The sequence below is a fragment of the Pipistrellus kuhlii genome, unplaced genomic scaffold (assembly GCF_014108245.1).
Source record: "Pipistrellus kuhlii isolate mPipKuh1 unplaced genomic scaffold, mPipKuh1.p scaffold_m20_p_103, whole genome shotgun sequence".
Taxonomy (NCBI): domain Eukaryota; kingdom Metazoa; phylum Chordata; class Mammalia; order Chiroptera; family Vespertilionidae; genus Pipistrellus; species Pipistrellus kuhlii.
The window spans coordinates 325074-347622 of NW_023425409.1; the positions used below are offsets into that span (position 1 = coordinate 325074).

General features: G+C 49.2%; 1 protein-coding gene across 1 annotated transcript in view; it reads left to right on the forward strand.

Annotated features, from left to right (window-relative positions):
* Window positions 1–5113: 5113 nt before the first annotated feature.
* The window catches only part of SETD2 (SET domain containing 2, histone lysine methyltransferase), a 58033-nt gene continuing 40597 nt past the window's right edge, over window positions 5114–22549 (forward strand). The window contains exons 1-4 of the mRNA XM_036430216.2: window positions 5114–5544; window positions 12780–12805; window positions 13045–13108; window positions 21908–21923. Of these exons, the coding sequence (XP_036286109.1) occupies window positions 5507–5544; window positions 12780–12805; window positions 13045–13108; window positions 21908–21923 (144 nt within the window). The 5' untranslated portion in view covers window positions 5114–5506. The remainder of the gene's footprint in view (window positions 5545–12779; window positions 12806–13044; window positions 13109–21907; window positions 21924–22549) is intronic.

Consider the following 22549-nt stretch of genomic DNA (forward strand, 5'->3'; position numbering starts at 1 on the left):
CGGCAGCCGGAGAGGACGGGACAGGCAGACATGGCTGCAGGAAACGTTCCATCAAAATAACCAGAGCCTTAAACGAGAGCCGTCCTCCTATGAAGGCAGCAGCCCAAGCCCCCGGGGAGGGGGCCGGAGGCACGGAACCTGCACTGGGTGGACAGCTCCTGTCCCATCCGAGACCCCGGGGGTTTATAGCCATCGAAGGCGGAGCCATGGAGGAAGGCTGCGCCCTGGAGGAGCAGCCAGAGGCACCGCCGCGAGGAGAAAGGGGACCCCCAGGGAGGAGGGCGCCGCAGGTTTGGGGTCCAGGAGCCACCAGGCCGGGAGGCGGTAAGAAGTGAGCCCACGGCTGACACAGCCAGTAGAGCAGTGTTTCCCAAATCTCTCATGGTGAGAATCACCGGGTGGAGTGATTTTTAAACTAGAATTTTTGGGAACATACAGGTAAAATTGTATACTTAACTAGTGCTCTAAGACAGAGCACTAAGTATACAGTTTTACCTATATGTTCCCAAAAATTCTAGTTTAGCACTTCTTAGTTGGGATTCAGGAATCTGTAGTTTAACAACTCCACCAGGTGATCCTCATCATGAGAAGTTTGGGACACACGGCAGTAGAGTAAGAAAAACCGCCGTCCTGCCCTTTCCCCAGCAACAGCACCCCCACAGCCCCAGCTGTAGGGCCTCCCGCAGGGAAGTGCTGGAGGTGATGTCCCTGGCTCCCCAAGGCCTCCTGCAGATTCCGTGACAGCCCTCCCTCGGAGTGGCAGACATCCTGTGAGGGCTTTCCTCTCTCTGGGCTAGAGCCACAGAAAAGAAACAATTTGTGAGTTTTGACAGCGAGTCAAGCATTAAAAAGTTCCAGTTTCTATTCTTTACTTCCTTTCATCTAAATCGTGTTACCATCTGTGTGATATTCACAAAGACGCACTGTGGCTCCTGTGGCAGCTTGTGGCTCCCTGCCAGCGCGGCTGCGGAAAAGCTCCAGGAGCAGACGGACTAAAGCCCTCCCCCCGTGGTGGCCAGCAATCCCGGGCCTGTGATTCCAGGTCTCTTCTCCCCGCCCCCCTCTCCGGCCCCCAGTAAGGCCAGCCAAGAACTCAGCGGCCAAGGGGACACAGATTATTACCCCGACCCTTATAGGATTAGGCTCTGAACAAACTGGGGGGGAAACCACGTGTTACGTACAAAGAAGAAAGTCCAGTAAAGAAAGGGGTGGTGGTGGTGCGTTTTTGAGTTCTGACACAGCTGCCCCGCCTGGCTGAACGTCAGAATCACCTGGGCCTTCCAGACACTATGCCTAGGCCACGTCCCACCCACTGGATTGGAGCCTTCACCTGGAGCAGTGGTTCCTAAAAGCCCCAGGTGGTCCTCGTGAGCCGAGTGAGTTGTGATAAAAAAAACCTGGATGTTTGTTTTTCATCTTTGGTATGTTTCTGTTTACCTGATAGATATGGTGATAAATTTCTGATCTTAATTAGCAATGATTATGTATCACATACTATTCTGGCAATAAGCAAACAAGCTCTCTATTGAATAACTTCATTCACAAACTTCCACGGTTTAAAAAATATATATATACTTTAATTTCAGAGAGAAAGGGAGAGGGTGGGGGGAGAGAGAGAAGAGAGAGGACGAGAATCACTGATTGGCTCCCTCCTGGCATATCCCTCTACTGGGGATCAAGCCCACAACCTGGGCTTGTGCTCTTGACTGGAATAGAACCTGGGACCCTTCAGTTTGCAGGCAAACGCTCTATCCACACTAGCGAGGGCTCCATGGTTTCTGATTATAAAAAACTGAACACTCAAGGGTAACACCTGTGCATTGTTATGTTTTACACGCTGCAGTCAGAACTGGGAGACCAGAAACAGGTGCTCAACAAACATTTAAATGAATGGGCGTGGTGAGGGATGGTGGGTGGGCAGGAATAGATGAGGGGTTCCCAACTTGGGCACTGAAGACACTGAAAGTCGGATGGATAATTCTTTGCTGAGGGCTGTCCTGTGCTGTAGACTGTTTAGCCTTTATCCACCAGGGGACAGGAGCATCAACCACTATGACAGCAGAAAAAAACGTCTTCAGACACTTCCAATTATTCCCTGGGGGCAAAACTGCCTCTGGTTAGAACCACTGGGGTAGATCAGTGAATGGAAAGGTGACAGACTGGTGGATGGAAGGATCGGTGGATGGACGTTTGGTTAGGATGAATGAGTGGATAGATGGGTAGATTAATGAGTAGATAGGTGGGCAGATGGACAGAAGGACTGATGAATGGCTGGTGGGCAAAGTGAAGGGGCTGGTGGACAAATTGACAGGCGGATGGATGGACAGGAATGATCAGGTCCCATAAATCTAAACCTGATGGAATGCCGTTGTTCCTAAGGTTTTACTTTGAGGACATTCCTGGCTTTTTGTACACAGCACAGCACAGAGTAAATATTTGACACACAAAGTAGTTGGAAGGATACCGAATGCTAAACTTGGAATTTCAGACACATAATTCTATCAGGTAAAACTGAACTCCAAAGTCTGACCCAGGAAAAAGTAAAATAGTAAATAACTGACACAAAATAGAATTGCTACTGACTGAAAATTGACAAAAGAATAAAGTCTTCATCACAACATTAAGAAAGAAAAAAGTAACCTGAGTAAACTGGCTTTATAGGTAAAGATAGATCACAAAAGCTACATTCCAAAATACCACTTGCAGGCGTGCATGGACAGTGCCATGGAAACTTCCGGGCCCATGGGCAGAAGTCGGTTTTTGGCCTGGGTGAGTCTTTTTTTTTTTTTTTTAATATATTTTACTGATTTTGTACAGAGAGGAAGGGAGACAGAGAGTTAGAAACATCGATGAGAGAGAGTCATCGATCAGTTGCCTCTTGCACACCCCCTACTGGGGATTCAATATATTTTATTGATTTTGTACAGAGAGGAAGGGAGAGAGTTAGAAACATCCATGAGAGAGTCATCGATCAGTTGGCTCTTGCACACCCCCTACTGGGGATATGCCCGCAACCAAGGTACATGCCCTTGACGGGAATTGAACCCGGGTCCCTTCAGTCCCCAAGCCGACGCTCTATCAATTGAGCTAAACCGGTCCCGGCACTGGGTGAGTCTTTTTGAAGAAGTAGTGTTAGAACACTCAAGGGGCCAAAGAGCCACATGTGTGTCGAGAGCCGAGGTTTGCAGACCACTGCCCATGAGAACACACCACCAGCGGACAGCTCCTGCATTGAGTGCCTGCCCCCTAGTGGTCAGTGCACATCATAGGGACCAGTGGTTCCACCCTTCAGGCAATTTGCATATTAGCCTTTTATTATATAGGAGGACATTTTTTAGTGTTGACCCCTTCTTTTCCTTTGTTATTAAGAGTATAGGAAACCTATACTTGATTGCTGCTTTCTCATTTATCGATACCTCAGTTTAGATCTTAGCAACTCACACACTGTTTCAGCCACTTCCACCTAAAATTAAAATAGCCTTTTACTGCCTAATATCTAGTGGCTCCTGTTGGCCTCTGGCAAACAGGCCTCGGGTCCCAAGCCTGAATGCTAACCCTTACTGGACAGACCCTCCTTGCTGAGGCTGAATCACCACCACATCCCCTGTGCCAGGGATAGCAGCTGTGTTAGGACGCGGCGCTGGGAGCATGAGAAGTAACCACGACCAGCATCACATCGCCAGGAAGTGGCGAGGCTGGCACCCGATGCCAGGCATTGCGAGCCCCTAGCCACTGCACCGTGTTTGAATCAGTGCCAACATTTACTGAGTCTTTCAGGCTTTGCAGATATCATCCCACTGAATCCTATTAACCGTGAGAGGACCGGTACACGTGCAGTCTCATCTTACAGAGAAGTTAGGCCTCTGTTACGTCTGCAGAAAGGTGGCCGTGGGAGGCCGGAACCTCTGGTGACCGACCCCGATGTGATGCCAACATAATTCCAAGTGAGACACCATTTACTCAACAGACTTACACTCACACACACGGGACATGGAAAGGAGCTGGCCCAGGGTGTATGTTCCCTTAGAGTAGACATTCCATAACGGACACACTGGGTGCAGGCGTGTGACAGGACACAGCAGGCTGGGTGACTGGAGAAAAGGCATTTATTTCTCGGGCTCCAGGAGGCCCAGGTGCCGGCAGGGCTGAGCGGGTAGGAGAGCCTTCCGCCCCGTTCTCACCTGTCCTCACGGGACAGACCCGGGATCAGCGGGTTTTCCCCTACAAACGCCCCAATCTCCGTCCCAGGATCCTCTCCAGACCCAGCCCCGCCCCGCGGGCGTGGCCAGGGGCGCTCCGCCTCGGCACCGGGAGACCCGTCTGAGACCCGGTCTGGTTCCGGTCTGAACCCGATCTGGTTCCGGTCTGAGACCCGATCTGGTTCCGGCCTGGTTCCGGTCGGAGTCCGGTCAGCACGTGCCCGGAGGCGGCTCGGTCCCAGAGGGGAGCGGCAGGGGGCGGGCGGCCCATGAGAATCCACGATCGGCTCTCATCACTGATGTTCTCTCTCCCTCTCCCTCCCTTTGAAATCAATAAAAACGTTTGAAAGGACCGGATCCCCCTCCAGAGGCCCCGCCCGACTGCAGCCCGGGACTTCCAGCTGCCCCTCCACCCCTGGTTCCCGGTAAACGTTTCCTAAAAGAAGGAGCCCACCCAAAGGTCACCCCGCGAACGCTCCTCCGCCCACAGCCCGCCGCGCGGGTCCGAGCGGAAGAGTGAGCCTGCTGAGTGCAGGCCGGTCCGGTCCGGTCCGGTCCGGGCGCCGCGGGCAGACGGGGGTGCGCGCGGGGCGGGAGAAAGGGGCCGGCGGCGGGCGGGTCGGGGTCCCCGGGCGGGGCCGGAGGAAGGGGATGGGGTCCAGGCGGGGGTTGGGGGGGAGGGAGAGGGAGGGGCAGGGGCCGGGGCCGGGGGCAGGAGGAAGGGCGGAGGGCGGGCCCGAGGGGCGGGCTGAGTCAGGGGGCGCCGGGGGGTCGGCGTGTGGCGGACCCCAGGTTGGCGGCGGCTCCGCACTCGCCGGGACCGGGATGGAGCAGCGGCGAGCGGCCGCGGGGCCGGGGCCGGACGGTGAGGCGCGCGGGGCGGGGCGCGGGGGCGCGGGGCGGGCTTTACCTCGGGCCGAGCGGCCTCGGCCGCGGGCTGGGTGCCCGGGCTCCAGTCCTGGCGGCGGCGGCCCGCGCTGTGCCCGGCGGCCCGGGCCGTGCTCCGGCGCCGCGGTCCCGGAAGCCGTCGTGCCCCGCCGGGCTGCGGCTCCGGAAGCGCGCCTGCGCCGCGGTCCGGTGCGGCCCCGGGCGCGGCCCCTTTAAGAGGCCGGGCCTGGGAGGCGGCGGCGGCGGCGCCGGGAGCGGGCGGCGGGCGGAGGGAGGAGGAGGGAGCGAGCGAGCAGCGCCTCGGCCGCCCCTGCCGCCGCCGCGGTCGCACCCGCGGCCTCCCGCCCTCCCCCTCGCGTCGCCGGCCGGGGAGGGGGCGCGCGCCGCCGCCGGGGAAGCAGCCGCCGCCGCCGGAGAAGATGGGCGATTTCTACGACCCCGAGCACCCGACCCCCGAGTGAGTACCGCGCCGCCCGCGCCGCCGCCTCCGCCCGGGCCCGGCCGGCGCGCGGGGTAACGGGCCGCGGGGCCGCGCGGCGGCGGGACAGGCCCGCGCTCCTCGCCGCGCCCCGGCCCGCGGACGGCGGTTGGGCCGGGCTGTGGGGGAGGGGCGGCCCCGCCGCCGCCGCGTCCGCCCCGACCGACCGGCCGGCCCGGCCCCGAGGCTCCTCCGTCCCCCGCCGGCCGCCCTGCAGGCCCGGGGGCCGAGCGGAGCAGCCGCCGCCTCCCGCCGCGGCGAGAGGCCCCGGCGAGGGTAGGCCGCGGATCCCCGGGCTCGGGTGGAAGCCCGCCCCGGCTCCCGGCCTCCTGGCCCGGCGGCGGGACCGGAAGGGCCTGGCGCGCGCCGCTCGGCTCGGGGCCGCGGCGGGGCCCGCGCTGCGCGCTCGCGTGTGGTGTTTCCTCCTGGACCCGGGCCCGGCCCCGGGGCTTCCCTCACGGCGGCGCGGCCTCTGCGGCCGGCGGCGCGGCGACACCGGGGCTGCTTTTCCGCCCGAAAGCGAAAGCCGCGGAGGGGCCGCGGCGCCGCCCGGAGCACGGCCCGGTGCGCACAGCCCGGCGCCGGCTCCGCCGCTTCCGGAAGGACCGACCCCGCGGCCTCTCGCCCCGGAGCGAGGACTTTCGCTGCCGACCAGACCGCTCGGAAGCCGGAGGCCCCGCGGGCGCCCCGGGGAGCGGGCGGCCGGCCGGCGTTTTGTCTCCGGCGGCCTCGGCCCGGACGGCCCCGCGAGGCCCCGCCGCCCGCCGCCGGAGACCATTGTTGTGCAAAGCCATTCTCCGCCCGCCCTGCCAAGGGGCTTCCCCGGAACTGTTACTTTTATGGCCAGAAGGGTAACCAACAGGCCCCTCTGTGGACACTTTTTACCTCAGTTCTCTGATGCCTCTTTTTTTTTCTTTCCTTTTTCCTTTGCAACCCTTTCCACACCTCTTCCTCCCGGTCCAGCCCTGCCTGGATCTCAGCAGGGGTGAGCTTCACGGCCACCGCGGAGGGATTGTGTGGGGCGTGGAGGGCGCCGCTGCACAAAAGGAGGAATGACCACCTGCCTTCCTCCAGCGAAGCCCGAAGCCTGCGCTCCATGTGCGATGCGCCCTGACAACGCGGCTTCCTCCTTCCCTGGGTGGTTGGGTGGTTGCTTGTCGGTTAACAGTATCTTGGTTAGACGGCTTTGATTTACGGCACAGCCGTTGGTTGCAATACAAAGCTCAGGTTACTGGCTTTTGGTTTGGGGCTTGGAAAACCTAAAAGAGCAGAAATTGTGGTCATGCACTAAAGCTCCCAGGGGTTAGAGGAGCCCAGAGGCTCTGGGGATCCATCCTCACATTTCTTCGGAAAAAGTAACTTTTCCTGCCATTCGGGAAATAGATCCACGTGCATCTGATAGACATGAGTGGAGAGGAATCAAGACTTTGTGTTGTTTTACATGAGGTTTTAGTTTTTTCACTGCTTTTCTGTTCCCACTGCTTCGGGTTGCTAACATTGACTTAAGTTCTGAAACATGGATGTGTGCACGGCCCAGCATGGACTACGGAAAGAGTTATAAGGTGTTTTCTGTTAACACTAGGAGAGCTGGAGGCATCCTGAGCGCCATCACCTGTGGTACAGAGGCAGACACGGAGGCCTAGCCAAGTGCAGTGCCAGCACACCCTGAGGTGGTAGGTGTCAGAGAGGGCCTGTGTCGGGGAAAGAAGTGGGACGGCAGAGGCAGAAGGGTTTGAACCATCTGAGTTTGGATTTCTCATCTTTGAAATAGGTGTGTGATGGCAGCAGCCTCCTAGGGCGATGGGGAGGATCAAATGAGAATAAGGTGTGAAAAGCACTTGGCACTGAGTGTGGCACGTGTGATCGCTTCTGGCTGGGTCGCCGGGACAGGTGTGAGCGGGGTGGGTTCCTTGCAGATTTCCGTTGGAAATGGTTCTCAGATGCATGGAGAAGTTGAGGCATGAAGCGCGGAGAAGAGGCTGAAGTGAGCTGGAGCCTGGTGTCCGTATTGGCGCGGCCGCTCGGTAGTCGGCACAGCTGTGCGGCCTGGCTTTCCTGGGCCACAGGGTTCCGCTTCAGGTGAGACAGCAGCCATGATCACCTGCTGTCTGCCTTTCGGGGCCTGCTGTGCGGCAGGGCAGGCCCAGGCGTTGAGGACCCTGCGCTTGGAGCTGTCAGTCTTCAGGGGGCTCTTCCAGAGACAGGCCCATCCGCTGAGGGATAGGAATGCTGCCTTCGAGCACAACGTGTGTGTTTTGTGCCAAACAGGTGTGCTGTGGGCATACACCTGCTAGTGAGGGATGTAAACAAATAATGTAGAATGTTCAAAGGTAAACGCTTTGAAAAATGGAGCAGGGGGGACCCAGTGTTTCTGAGGAAGATGTTGTAGTATAAGTGAGGTGGACCGGGTGAGCCTTTTTGAGTGACATAGAGGCAGAGACGAGGGGTGTTGCCATGTCTGCCTGGAGGGGAAGCTCGCCAAGTAGCAGGAGTAAGTAGCTCAGCCCCGAGGCGAGCACATGGTGTGTCCTGCCCGAGTGGCTCAAGTGGGATGAAGAGAAAAGAGAGGAAGAGTGGGGTGGGGTGGGGTGCAGATCTCAGGTCTCTGGGGAGCGATTGTAAGGCCTTCTGAGCTTTCAGCAGGTGGACGTGGCTGCTTTCAGCTTCAGAAGGCTCGCTTAGTGTGCAGGGGGACAAAGGAGAGGCAGGGAGGATGGAGGTGCTGATGGTGACTTGTACCAAGGTGGTAACAGGCGATGGTGAGCCATGGTTGAATTCTGGGTATATTTTGAAGGTTAAACCAGTACGATTTGTGGATAGACCCGATGTGGCATGTGAGAGAAGAACCAGGATGGTTCCGCAGTTTCTGGGCTGAGCCGTTGAAAGATTGAGTGCTGTCAGTGATGAGGATGACCGTAGAAGGGAAGGGTGGGGAGTAGTCAGTTCAGTTTTAGACGTGATGAGTTTGAGATGCCTCCTTTAGACGGGAGTCAGGGGAAGGGTCTGGACTAGGGGTGAGTTGTATAGTCGTCCCTTAGGTGGTGTCCAAAGCTGCTGGACTGGATGGGTCATCAAAGGTCCAGTGTGGGAAGAGGGGCCCAGGCTGAATCCTTCTAAATGCCTGTTGGGAGGATTGTGGTAGTGTGAGGTGTTAAGGGTCTTATTGTGGATTCCCTCTTCATTAACATCTGACTAGAAGTTGGCATTTCTTTTAATTACTAATTAAACAGCATACAACAGTATTATTAACAGTACCTGTGCTTCTAGTACACGTCACAGATCTCGTTATAACACACTAGTGACCAGTGCTCGGATTTGCGCACATTGAAAGGAACTTAACTAGAAGGTGGCCCTCAGGGCAGGACTGGGCGAGAAGGGCCAGACATGCCCTGGAGCCAGCCTCCTGTGCTCCCTCCCCCCAGGTGGGTCCCTTGGCCAGGCGTGTGGGACCAGCTGAAACCAGCTCTCCGACACCCCCCCCCCCAGCATGCGAGGGGGCACTCGGCAAAGTTGGTGTTGTACTGGGTGTGGAACGCAAACCCACGGCCCAGTTCGAGCGCCCTCCTCTCTGATTTTGGGGTGCGACTCCTGAGAACCACTGCTGCCAGTCACTGCAGCTCAGGCTCCTGTGTTGAGCATCTGCCCCGGTGGTCAGTTCATGCCACAGTGACCAGTCGGACACGGCCTGTAGCATATTGGACTGCAGGCCCAGTGCACAAAAGTGTGCACTTGTGCGTTCAGGGAGAGCCCTGGGGGTGTCCCACGGATGGCTGTGAACCCGGCTCTGGCTGAGAGGCGCTCCCCCTGTGGGAGCGCACTGACCACCAGGGGGCAGCTCCTGCGTTTAGTGTCTGCCCCTGGTGGTCAGTGTGCATCATAGTGATTGGTCATTCCACCATTCAGCCATTTGCATTGTAAGAGGATTGTGTTTATTTAGATACCTGAAAATGTGATTTATGTTCATCATTACACTAAGATTACAGTGGATATGAGATCCACCACTAGATTAAGAAGCATATTTCTATTGTAACACATTTGGGGAGTTTTTTTGGTCCCCATTGTAACTGGTCTCTTGTAATTATATGTATTTTATTTTACATATTTTAAAAAATATTAAGCTGAGAAGGCATTCACCGACTTCATCAGGCTGCCAAAATGGCCTGCGGCACAAAAGTTAAACCTCTGGGCTCTGGAGCAATAACTGCCGGTCTAGAACCTTTCCTTCTTTACCAGGCAGGTTTGTTATGACTCCTGCCTTGGCGTCATTTGTAAAGGGGATTGTGACAGCATTTTCTGCAAAGGTTTTTATGAGGATTTAAGAGTTATGATGAATATTGGATGGAAAGATGCAGCTAGAAAGAACACTTACTTTACAAGGCACCATGATATGAAAAGCATGGTGAATTTGGCAAAACTAAAGTTAATTAAGTGGGAAAATATTTCAGTATTTTTAAATAAGATATAAAGCTGGGAGGATAAAGTCTCATGATTCACCTTAGCTACATTGGGGATAGCGGTACGCTAGAAAGCCAGCAGAGAAAGTCGCAATGTAATCCCCAGATTCCACACACGGTCTGGACATTTAGTAGCTTTGCGTACAGCACTTGCACAGAACCTTTTGCTACTTTGTGAGAGGAATATTTTTGTAATATTGAGGTCTGGCTCTACAGGCCAGGGTATCCTTTTTGGGTTACTGAGGAACATGGAGGCCAAAATACTACAGAAAGCCTCACAAACTCTCCTAGCACTTAGGATAAAGTATGTCTCTTCAGCATTCATGTCCTCTTCGGTGCTTACCTTTTCTAGATTTCAGCCGGATGATTCTTGTATGGATACATTATGTCTTTAGCAGGGTATGAAGCAATTGTTGATGCAATTGTGTTTTCCTAAGAAATATTCCAATGGTTAAGACACTTTGTACATACAAGACTATCAATCATACTTGCCTAATTTCCTTAGTGGAACTTTGGTATTCACAAATCTCTCCTGCTACCTTTTACTATAGTGACTAGGTTTAATCTATTCCCCTTTTTAAGAAATGAAACCCATTATGATTTACTCTTTAACAGATACCATAGTTTTTCTTGACCCTCATATTCAGTGTTCCATGGCCCTGTCAGTTTTTGCAGAGAAGCTAGAATAGTCACATTCTGGATGGCAAAGTATGACTCCACTGGGCTGCAGAATCAAAAGCTGACCAGCTTCATCATTTCTTTTAATTCTTTTTTTTCTCTGCCCGAGCCCTCCCCTTTTAATTCTTTTAGAGTCCTGTTGAGTACCTTATTTTATAATGCGCTAAGTAATTATTAAGACCCTGAGAGATTATTTATATTGGAAACTGAACTGTTTATACCTAGAGTCACTGAAAAGCAGCTTTTGAATTCTTTTTCTTTGAGATTCATTCTTTAGGGGAGAAAAAGCAACCTTTTATTTTGAAAAAAATTTAAAACTTGCAGGAAATTTACAGAACAGCATAATGAATTCCCATATACTTTCTGTCTAGATTAACAAGTAATGAAAATTTTGCTATATTTGCTTTATTTTCCTATATAAAAAACATATAGTTTGTTTCTTTTTCTTTTTTTAAAATATATTTTATTGATTTTTTACAGAGAGAAGAGAGAGGGATAGAGAGCTAGAAACGTCGATGAGAGAGAAACATCGGCCAGCTGCCTCTTGCACACCCTCTACCGGGGATGTGCCCGCAACCAAGGTACATGCCCTTGACCAGAATCGAACCCGGGACCTTTCAGTCCGCAGACCGACGCTCTACTACTGAGCCAAACCGGTTTCGGCTAGTTGTTTGTTTCTTTTTGACTAAACTATTTGAGAGTATAAATTGCAAACATAACTCTTCATTCCTTAATATTTCATGGTATTAACAATCATTCTCTTAGATAACTAATATACAGTAATCAAATTCATACACATTAACAATCGGTTACTTTATATGCTAGAATACAGTTCATATTTAAATTTTGCCTATTTTTCTAATAGTGTCTTTTCTTCAATAGTGTCTTACCGTAATTTTAGTCTAGGATTACATACTTCACTTAATTGTCTTGTTTCTTAATCTTTTTAAAAAAAATATATTTTATTGATTTTTTACAGAGAGGAAGAGAGAGATAGAGAGCTAGAAATGTCGATGAGAGAGAAACATCGACCAGCTGCCTCTTGCACACCCCCTACCGGGGATGTGCCCGCAACCAATGTACATGCCCTTGACTGGAATCAAACCTGGGACCTTTCAGTCCGCAGACCGACACTCTACCACTGAGCCAAACCAGCTTCGGCTTAGTCTTTTCTTTAATATCAGAATTTAGAGCTTTAAATTTAAGCTCTGGTAGGTACTTACTTTGCTATGATTGGTTGGTACTGCCTTTAAATGTGATGTTTTAGAAATAACAATGTCTGCTAGAATGTTTCTTTGGTTTGTTTTTTGTTAACTCTCCCCAAGGATATTTTTTCCCATTGATTTTTGGAGCAAGCGGGAGAGAGGAAGAGAGAAGTTCAGTGTGAGAGGCACACGGACTGGTTGCCCCTGCACGCAGACGAGGCCGGAGGGAGCCTGCCCGAAGGAACGAGCCCTGGCCTGGGGTTGAGCCGAGGAAAACTGGCCACGGCGAAACGGTTTCTTTTTTAAATCACTAAAACTGCAAATGCTTGCTGCAGGAGGGTGAGAAAATACAGGTGTTTATAGAGGAAAAGGGTAGAAATGTCTCCTTAACGTCTCTTCCCTGCTCTACTCCTCCAGGCCTCTTGGGTTTCTGTTGACAGGGAGACGATGCTCTGACCAGGACTGATTTTTGTCTTTATGTAAATGGAGTCCTACTGCTACATATACCACTTTCTTCTACTTACTGTGTCATGTGTGCATTTACATAAAAGATGTGCTCATCGTTTTTTTTTTTCTTTGTTTTTTTTTTCCTTTGTTTTAAATATATTTTATTGATTTTGTACAGAGAGGAAGGGGGAGAGATAGAGAGCCAGAAACATCGATGAGAGAGAGTCATCGATCAGCTGCCTCTTGCACACCCCCTACTGGGGATATGTCCAAAACCAAGGTACATGCCCTTGACCGGAATCGAACCCGGGACCCTTCAGTCCCCAAGCCGACGCTCTATCCATTGAGCCAAACTGGTCCCGGCTCATCGTTTTTTTTAATAGACACTCTACTGTACTATGGATTTACTATATTGTTTTATTTTCTTAAGGTGTCTGGTTATCATAAGCAGTTTAAAAAGGGCCTTTGGAAACTAAAAAAAAAAAATCTGAGGAACAATATTAACTGTTGAATATAATAGAATCAGAGGTATGGAAGGGGAGTGAACTGTTTATTCTTGGGGAAAAGGGGAGAGGGGGATGTGGGAAGAGACTGAACATAAACTGTGCACCTATGGATGAGGACAGTGGGGAGAGGGGAAAGGGCAGAGGGTGGGGTGAGAAGGGGGGGAAAGGAACATTTGTAATAATATGAACAAGGGCCTTATGGCATGTTGTGCTATGTGGAAGGTGTCTCCTTTCAAATCTGTTTCCCCCTGGGGTGAGTATGTCTGATAATTTATGATAGTGTTTTCACAATTTTATTTAGAGTTTGACTCATATACCTTTTTCTTTTTTCAAAAAAGTGTACTTTATTGTCCATACTTAATGTTTGCCATGGTGCTCATGGATTAAAGAGTTTTCATTCCTGCCCTACTTTGATGAGTTGCTTAGGTATTTTATTTTTAATATATTTTTATTGATTTTGGAGGGGCGGGGGGGGGCGAGAGATAGAGAGAGAGAGAGAGAGAAACACAATGATGAGAGAGAATCCTTGATGGACTCCCTCCTGTACCCCCCACTTTGGGCATTGAGCCCAAACCTGGGCACATGCCCTGAGCAGGAATTGAACCATGACCTCCTATCCTAGTTCATAGGTCAGTGCTCAACCACTGAGCCATGCTGGTCAGGCAGTTGCTTAATTATTTTAAAGAGAAAATTCAAGTTTAAGTGCAGTCTCTTGAAAGTGGTTGGTTTGAAGTTGGCCGAAAAGCTGGCCCACTGAACATTTAGCAGGTTAGTTGTTTTTCATAATTGGATTTATATCAGGCAGTCTGCTTTCATGGATTCAGATGAGCCAGTTATTACTTCGTGTAAGTTTTGGTTATTGTATACTAATGAAATGGGGTTTGTATTTGTCCCCCCTAACTGGAGTTCATGTAATGTACTTTGTTTAATTGGTAACCTCCCCTATTAAAAATTTAATTATTTTTAAATTCTCACTTGAGGATATTTTTCCATTGATTTTTAGAGAGAGTGGAAGAGAGGGAAAGACAGAAATATCAATGTGAGAGAAACATCGGTTGGTTGTCTCATCCACGTGCTCTGACCAGCGCTCAGGCCAGGGAGGACCCTGCAACTGAGGTACGTGCCCTTGACCGGAATCAAATCTGGACCCTTCAGCCCGCAGGCCAATGCTCTGACCACTGAGCCAAACCGGCTAGGGCCTTAAAAAAAAATCAAGCTAACAATTACTTCAGTCTTTTCCAACTAAGCATATACATTGGTCATTAGATGGAGCTTATAATTGGTCTGAATTAGTTTAGATGCTTTTTATTTTAGAATGCTTTTTCTGTCAGATGCTCACATCTCAGTGAAAACACCGTGGGATGGTGTGGGAACCGGAGCAAGGCTGCTTTCAAGGGGAGCTGTTTGTGCTGCTCACTCCCGCCATGGCAGAAAGGTCTCTCTGGAGGGCTGTATGCATCACCAATGTTGGCTTCAGTGACGTGTATTTTGAGTCTTTTGTCTGATGTTCGTAGCCTCTTAGTGAATCGTTATTTATTTATTAGTGAATAGTTATGCCAGGTTTAAAGTTTTTATGAATTTTGTGTTAATATAAAGTAGAGCTAACATTTTTCATAAATTATATAGATGTCTGCAAAAACCCTTTGAAAATGACTTTAGAGAAGAGGGAGAGAGAAAGATAAAAATATTGATTGGTTGCCTCTCATGCACCCTGGCTGTTGATTGAACCTGCAGCCTTTCCAGTCTGTGAGACAATGTTCCAACCAACTGACCCCCCAGCGAGGACTGCAAACCCTTCCTGTTGAAATCCATTTATTCTCATCTTGAGCACACACAGGCCTTCTAACATTGGCTGGTTAAAAAAACGTAACTCTCCCATTAACTTATCAACGCTAGACCAGAGTTTCTATCTCCACTCTGACACGAGCCGCTGCTTCATTTACTGCTGCTGGGGTGGGAATAGCCAGGAAGGTCACGTCAGCGGGAACACTTACTAAGCACGTACTACTACGTACCCAGCTGCTGTCCCTGGGCTGCCTCCATCTAAAAGAACAAGTCTCCACCGGATATGTGTTCATCCTGTCTTTGGATTTTCTAGGATAGGGGACTACAAAATCGCCGAGTCCTAGCAGCAGAGCCAAACGAGTCTACGTCTTGTGAGGGAATGATACATGTTCTACTGGCTCTAATACAATGTTAGCTTTCTGTGTGCTTTGTGTCAGCAACCACCTAAAGGATCTTAAATGTTAGAGAGTTATAAAAATACACATGCTTGCAGACACATTTAAAACATTTTTATATGGAAACAGTAGTAATGATGAAAATCAGAATTCACAGTGTCACAAAAACACTCAACAGCTAACGGGTTTTGCAGCCAGCACATGCCCAGCTGAAAAGCTGCCCCATCACAGCCAGGCTCCAACTTGTGCCCCAACCTTCTATCCTCTGACACGGTCCTTACCTTCTCGTGAGGAAGAAAAGGAGTCACAGGTGAGCACGAGGATTTCCTGGTGGTCGATCCCCTGTTTCTCCAGTGCTTGCCAGCAGCGCTGTGATTGGGGAAACGCTGGTTTATATTCAACTGCCATTGGTTGGTTCATTGTTGACAATCTTCCTTAATAAACTGCTGGTTATCTGCCACAAATGCTTCTCATATTGTGACAATAAACTCTTGTTTTTAATTATTAATGAACATGAAACCTTTTACAGTTAAGTTAACCTTGGGGAACACTTCAGGAGTACATTTTCACCTATTTCTGACAAAATATTTAATTCTGCCTCAATGAAATTTATCTGTTTGCCGTAGGTGATTTGCTTCTGTCGGGAGGGGTAATGCTTATTTATTTTAGCCTTTCTCGTGTCACACACGCTGGGCTGCTGCTGCGCTACTTTTGTCTTGTTTCAGCGCGGACTGTCTCCAGGCGTGGGGTGGTCCGAGGACTTGAAGCCATGGCTTTTGGACAGACAGAGCTCCCGTAGCAATAATGAACATGTTGTGGGAGCGTAAGATGCCAAGGAGCTATCATTCCTCAAGTAGTTGTGGATTAACAAGAGGCTCTGCAGTTATGGTTCCTTTGAAATAAGAAATTTTCATGTAACTTGCGTGGATGTTTTCTCTACTTAAAGAATTGTTTGGAAAAATGGGACCATTCTCCTCTAACCTAAGTTGTACGACACGTAATGATTCCCTGATTCAGAATTTGCGTTATTCGCAGTTAGTTGTTTAAACCTGTGCCTATTTTACGGTCCTACAGAGGCAGAGGCATTCTGGTACAAGGTTGGCGTATACTTCCAGAAAGAACTTAGGTCATACTTTGAAATTTCCCTGTTAGAAAATTTTCTTACCTTTTGTCCTCATAAAGAGAAAGTTTGAGGAAAGTAAGTGACACGTTCTGTTTCAGTGAAGTTTCAGGTTATAGATTAAGCGTAGGTTTACTAAGTGATTTCTGTGAGGCCATCAATGCATATATTTTGATTTTGTAAAAGGCACGATTTAGAACAGGAGGTGGCACACTGGCTAGTTGGCAAAATCCAGCCTAGCAACATGTTTCAGTACAGCCCTGCGCTCAGTTCCCAGTCATGTATCGTGATTGTGGCGGTGGTTCCGTGAATCGACACATGGACTCAAATTGCATAGAACACACACCCACAAATACGAATATGAATGCAGGTTGAAAACAAGGGTGTAAACTGAATAAGATCTAGTCTGGCTACAGTAATGTACCACTGTCGGTTTCCTGGTTTTAATATTTGAATGTGGCTATAGAAGATGTCACCCTTGGAAGGGGGCTGGGTGAGAGTACAGAGACTGTACTGTTTATGCAACTTCCTGTCCATCTGTAATTATTTAAAATATATAAGCTGTCAATACCGGCTTGGCTCAGTGGATAGAGTGTTGGCCTGCGAACTGAAAGGTCTCAGGTTCGATTCTAGTCAAGGGCATGGACCTTGGTTGTGGGCACATCCCCAGTGGGAGGTGTGCAGGAGGCAGCTGATTGATGTTTCTCTTGCGTCAATGTTTCTAACTCTCTATCCCTCTCAATTTTTCTCTGTAAAAAGTCAACAAAATATATTAAAAAAAAAAATATATATATATATATATATATATATATATATATATATATATATATAAGCATATTGATCACTGGTAAATATCAGATTGCTGTAAAAGTTTCTAAACTTTAGTCTCGATTTACGTTTTTTCTGGATGTGGAACAAAACTTGGCCACTGGCACTGGCCTGAAGACTGCAGTTAAGTGTTAATAACGCCCTTCCCCCAGTGGCTCCTCCATGTTTTTTGACATTTGCAGTCTCTACTTTTCATCTCTCTTTTAAAATATATTTTATTGATTTTTAGAGAGAGGAAGGGAGGAGGATAGAGAGTTAGAAACATCGATGAGAGAGAAATATCGACCAACTGCCTCCTGCACACGTCCTACTGGGGATGTGGCCGCAACCAAGGTACATGCCCTTGACCGGAATCGAACCTGGGATCTTTCAGTCCGCAGGCCGACACCGCTATCCATTGAGCCACATCGGCCAGGGTGAGAAAGGTGGAGCTGTAAGTAAATGTTGAACAAACAGCTTGAGATCCATAGGAGTACTGATCCTAACCCTTCACAGACTTGCCTTTCCAAAGCAAGCCATTGGGCAGTCGGGGATTGTATGCTATGGGAGGATCAGCTGACTCCTGGTCCTCAGCTAGGACACCTATTGCCCAATCAGAACCTTGGGCTGCTGAAGGATGGACTGCTTAAAAGAGGTTTGCAATCCGGCGTGTATGTGTAGGCCGTAAACTCAGCAGGGAACTGGTGGGTGTGATTCTTTGTGATGAAAGTGTTTTTAAAAAATATATATTTTATTGATTTTTCACAGAGAGGAAGAGAGAGAGATAGAGAGCTAGAAACATCGATGAGAGAGAGTCATCGATCAGCTGCCTCTTGCACACCCCCCACTGGGGATATGCCTGCAACCAAGGTACATGCCCTTGATCGGAATCGAACCCGGGACCCTTCAGTCCCCAAGCCGACGCTCTATCCATTGAGCCAAACCTGTCTCTGCTGAAGATTCCTTTTTGATGTGCTCTTCCACAATGCTGACTCCCTGAGGCACTTAGGTCTTGAATGTGTGGCACTGTAAGTGCCAAGTGTATGATGTATGAATGTCGGCACATGCATGGCCTCAGTGCAGTGACAGCTTCTCCTGCAGGTCAGATGTGTTCATTGGTGCTTGTGGAGGAGGTCAGAGGTTTAGAAACCTAAAAAAGGAACGAACACTAAGAGGGAAACACACCTGAAAGCATAAAAGCTGTAAAGTCCTCTTTCTTCCTCACGTGAAGATCCTCCCGTGGCCCTCGAGAAGGCTCCCGGAGCCCTGCTGTCGCTCCGCAGACTCGGGTGCCTCTGGGACCAAACGTCTCCGGCTGCGTCAGTGCCTCTTGTTATCCCCACCCCTCCCTCTTCCCTTCACCAGTCCTCCTGCAATCCATGTTCTGTTCCGGGGTCGCGCTTTTATGTCGTTTATTCTCATGGAGGAGTACGACTGTAGCAGGATCTGACTCCTTTCTCCTAGAGTGCTCAGAGTCTGAATTCGCACTCACTGCCTTTTCCTGTCCCCTCCTTACCGTTACTGCCAACCCCCGCTCTGACACTGTTGGTTTGTTTGTAATTTGCCTTTTCTTTATTAACATGAAATGGCCTTGGATGAAAAACTTGATATTTTCTCCAAATTTTCTGTATGCTGTTATCCTTTTTATTAAACTTTTAATTTTACTTCATTACCAAGTTGTGGGATATGTCTTGCCATCTCTGTCTAGCAGCTGTCTGGTTTCTGAAGGGGCCCCTCCCAGCCAGCTCCACATCTACAATGTCCCTTCAGCCCTGACTGTGTGAGACTGACTTCCCAGGCTGTCAGGGTTTTCTCTCCATTAGCTTATTTGAGGGAGATGGCGGAGGCTGGGAAGGCTCCGTCCCCTGTCCCTCCAGCACTTCCTGTGGAGGGGCCCATGCAGACCAGCTCGGTGCTCTTGGGTGCCCTGAAAGAAGCGGAGACATAGGTGGCACTGAAGTGTTTGGGCCTTTCCTGTCCTGGGAAAACCCCAGTGTGTGGGTTCAGTCCAGTCCGGTGTGCCACAGGCTGTCAGACACTGAGCTTATGAATGGTGAGCAGGGAAAAGCACCGCCAGGCACCCAGCGGTGCTGACTGACAGTGCGATGCACCTGCAGAGGTGCTGCGTGTGAGGAAGGGGCACCGTAGAAAGGACGAAACGGTTATCCTGAGAGCACGGCTGTGAAACCCTTTTTATGTGCATGATGCCTTGAAAACTACAGATATATGTGTGTGTGTGTGTGTGTGTGTGTGTGTGTGTGTGTGTATATATATATATATATATATATTATTGATTGATTTCAGAGAGGAAGGGAGAGGGAGAGTGTGGAAACCTCTTTCACAGCCTGCATGGTTCAGATTTCCGGTTCAGGGTTCGGGTTCTGGAGAAGGCCGCACACAAATGAAAAGCATTAATTTGGGAAATTTGGGAATGGGGGCCAGGCGGAAGCCCGAGAGGACTACTACTCACTCCGCCTTGCCATCCCTTCCATTAAGATGGAGATTATGGGATACACCCTTATCCCCCAGGCAGGAAACTCCAATAATAGCCAATCGGCTAATATACTTAAAACTAACAGGTGGAGGCTGCTTCCACTACCAATGTCTCAATCATTGAGTGATTAGCCCTGACCCTTCAGAGCAATTAAGGTTGACCAGTCTTCCCGATTCCCCATTGGTACCTCTCTGCTAGTGAAACGGCAGGGGAGAGAGAGGGGGGTGAGGAGGGAGAGGGGGATGGGGGGGGGGGAGAAACATCAATGATGAGAATCATTGATCGTCTACTTACTTCCTGCACACCCCCTCCTGGGGATGGAATGGAGCCTGCAGCTCAGGCATATGCCCTTGACTGGAATCCAACCCAGGACCCTTCAGTCTGCAGGCTGACTATCCACTGAGCCAAACCAGCCAGGGCACGCCTGTGAAATTTTTAGTGATTTCCATGAAGAAGAAAAAAGTGTTTAGCCTAGCCACTGCTTCAGGTTTCATTATTAACTTATTTATTTTTTATCCTTTTTTACTTAGTTTTGTATGGCTACCTTCGACGCTGGTGAATGAACTGAATGATGGTGACGTTAGGCCTACATCTGGGGAAAGTTTTTTGTACATTTCTGTTAAGGGACATTTTAAACAGATTATGCATTCCAGTCTTGCAACATAACATAGCCTGCAACAAGCATGTCAAACTCCAAGGCTAACATGGGCCAAATAAGGTTTAAGTTTATGTAGACCGCAAAAAACAAACAAACAAACAAAAACCTTCAGTTTTCATAGAAATGTAGGTTATTTCAATAGAGACATGCTGAATACAAAGGGCTGAAATAAATGAGTCATCATGAACATAAAATAATAGCAAATTTTATTAAAATGAATGTTTTATCCTGAACATTAACTTACCAGACACTGAATAACTGCACAAATTAATAAACATAATGCAAATAAACCTATTTATTTTGTTCTCGGAAAACAAAATACTTCCTCTGGCGCACACCAACAAGTCAGTCCGAGACTAATGCGTGGCCATCGCTGCTAAGACATCCGCTGCCGGTATTGGTGGGGAGGAATGTGCGCCTGCCGTAAGGCGCGGACGGGAGATGAATGCAACACGTTATGGTCGTCGGTCATTAGTGAACGTTGTAGTTTGTTATTAATAATTATGTTAATAATTAGGTAACAAAATTAGGTAACAAAACTGATTAAAACGTTTGTTACATACAGTTACGTTGGCTGGGCGTAAGAGCAGTGGTTGTGGGCCGCCTGCGGCTTAGGATGTAACCGCCGTCCTGGTGGAGCCCTCCGTAGCCTTCCTCCCACGTGTCCACCGCGGTGCGAGCGCACCCGGCCTTGGCGTGGGGTTGGGAGTCACTGCGCTGCCTTTGCTGGAACTTACGGGTCTGTGCGCTCGGAGAGGCTGCTGTGCTGTGGAGCAGGGTGTGTGCCTTGCGCGGAGAGGGGAACATGGCCTATGTACCAGGACAGACTGAACTGGGATCCTCCGGAGAAGCCTGGCCGCCGGACCTGACTGTGGCTTCTTGGCTGTTCACTTGGTTCTCTGGCAATATTGAGTTGTCAGGGTTTATTGCACATAAATAGTTTATGTTTTATCTCTGTACCTTTGCTCAGGTCTTCCTACAAAAAAAATTTTTTTTAAGGCAGGATTCTTTGTATTCCTGTCTTTTCACTAAACTTACTCTTTCTAATCCTCACCCAAGGATTTTTTTTTTTTTTAATTGATTTGAGAGAGAGAGGGGAAGGGAGGGAGAAAAAGGGGGAGGGAGAGAAGCTGCGATTGGTTGCCTGACCAGGAGTGGAACCTTTTTGCACAGATGCTCCTCCAACCAGCGGGGGCCTTACTTTACTCTTTTGCTCTTACACTGAGCATATTTCTATCCTTGTACCTACTTTTATAACAAAAGTATATTTTGTGTTTATCACTATCAGCTTTTTAAGGGCAGGGGACTCAGCTTTATTCATCTTCTTTGTTTTAATCCTCAGCGAGGATATTTTCCCATTGATAGAGTGGAAGGGAGAGGGGAGCAGAGAGAGAGAGAGAAACATTGATGTGAGAGACACACATCAATTGGTTGCCTCCTGCCTGTACCCCAACCAAGGCTGGGGATTGAGCCTGCCATCGAGGTAAGTGCCCTTGACTGGAATTGAACCCACGACTCTACAGTACGTGGGCCAACGCTCTATCCACTGAGCCAGACCGGCTAGGGCAGCTTTACTTACCTTTTATTTCTAGCACCTAGCATAGAAAATAAATATTTGCTATATTAAATGCACCCGAGGCCATGAAGGAATAAATGGACAGTCCATATGGAACATACCTGTGGGTTTACATATCCTAAGTTTTAGCAAAAAAACAAGTTTCCTTTCAGTTGGTTTTAAGTATTTATGGTTTCTTTTTATTCTTTCGCATGCTTTCTTGGCTGGACGACAACAGAGAAGAAGAAAATGAGGTGAGTTTAACTTGACTCCTTCTTCAGTAATCGTAGAATTGAAGCCGTTGTAAAACTTTGCTATTTGTAATGTGAAATGAAGTAATGGTTTTGTTTAATTTTGGTTTTGGATCACCAGTAACTTATTCTAGAGAGGGCCATTATGTATATCAAGAAAATGGTTGTTACATGTTAGCTCTTCAGAGCCTTAGGCAAGGTGAAGGAAGCTGGGCTCTGGAGACAGTTTCTTTTCTTTTTAAAAAAAAAGCATGTTATTGACTTTTAGAGAAAGAAAAAGGGAGAGGAAGGAGGGAGAGAGAAACATCCATCAGCTGCCTCCTCCTACCTTCTTCTGGGGATCGAGCCCAAAACCCAGCATGTGCCTCAACCAGGAATTGAACCCGTGACTTCCTGGTGCATGGGTTGACTCAACCACTGAGCCTCCACATAAGACTTACTTTGCAAAGTGGAATCTGTTTTTACGAGGATGTCATACTGCTCGGTGGGAATGCATGTGGAGACACTTTTCTGCCTGGATGGTTACTGTGTACTTTTGCAAGCTGGTTTCAGATTTCACCAGGTTGGGGGGAAACTTCTCTTAAATAGCCAGAGGTGACTAGAGACCGTCTATCAGAAGAAGGCTGCAG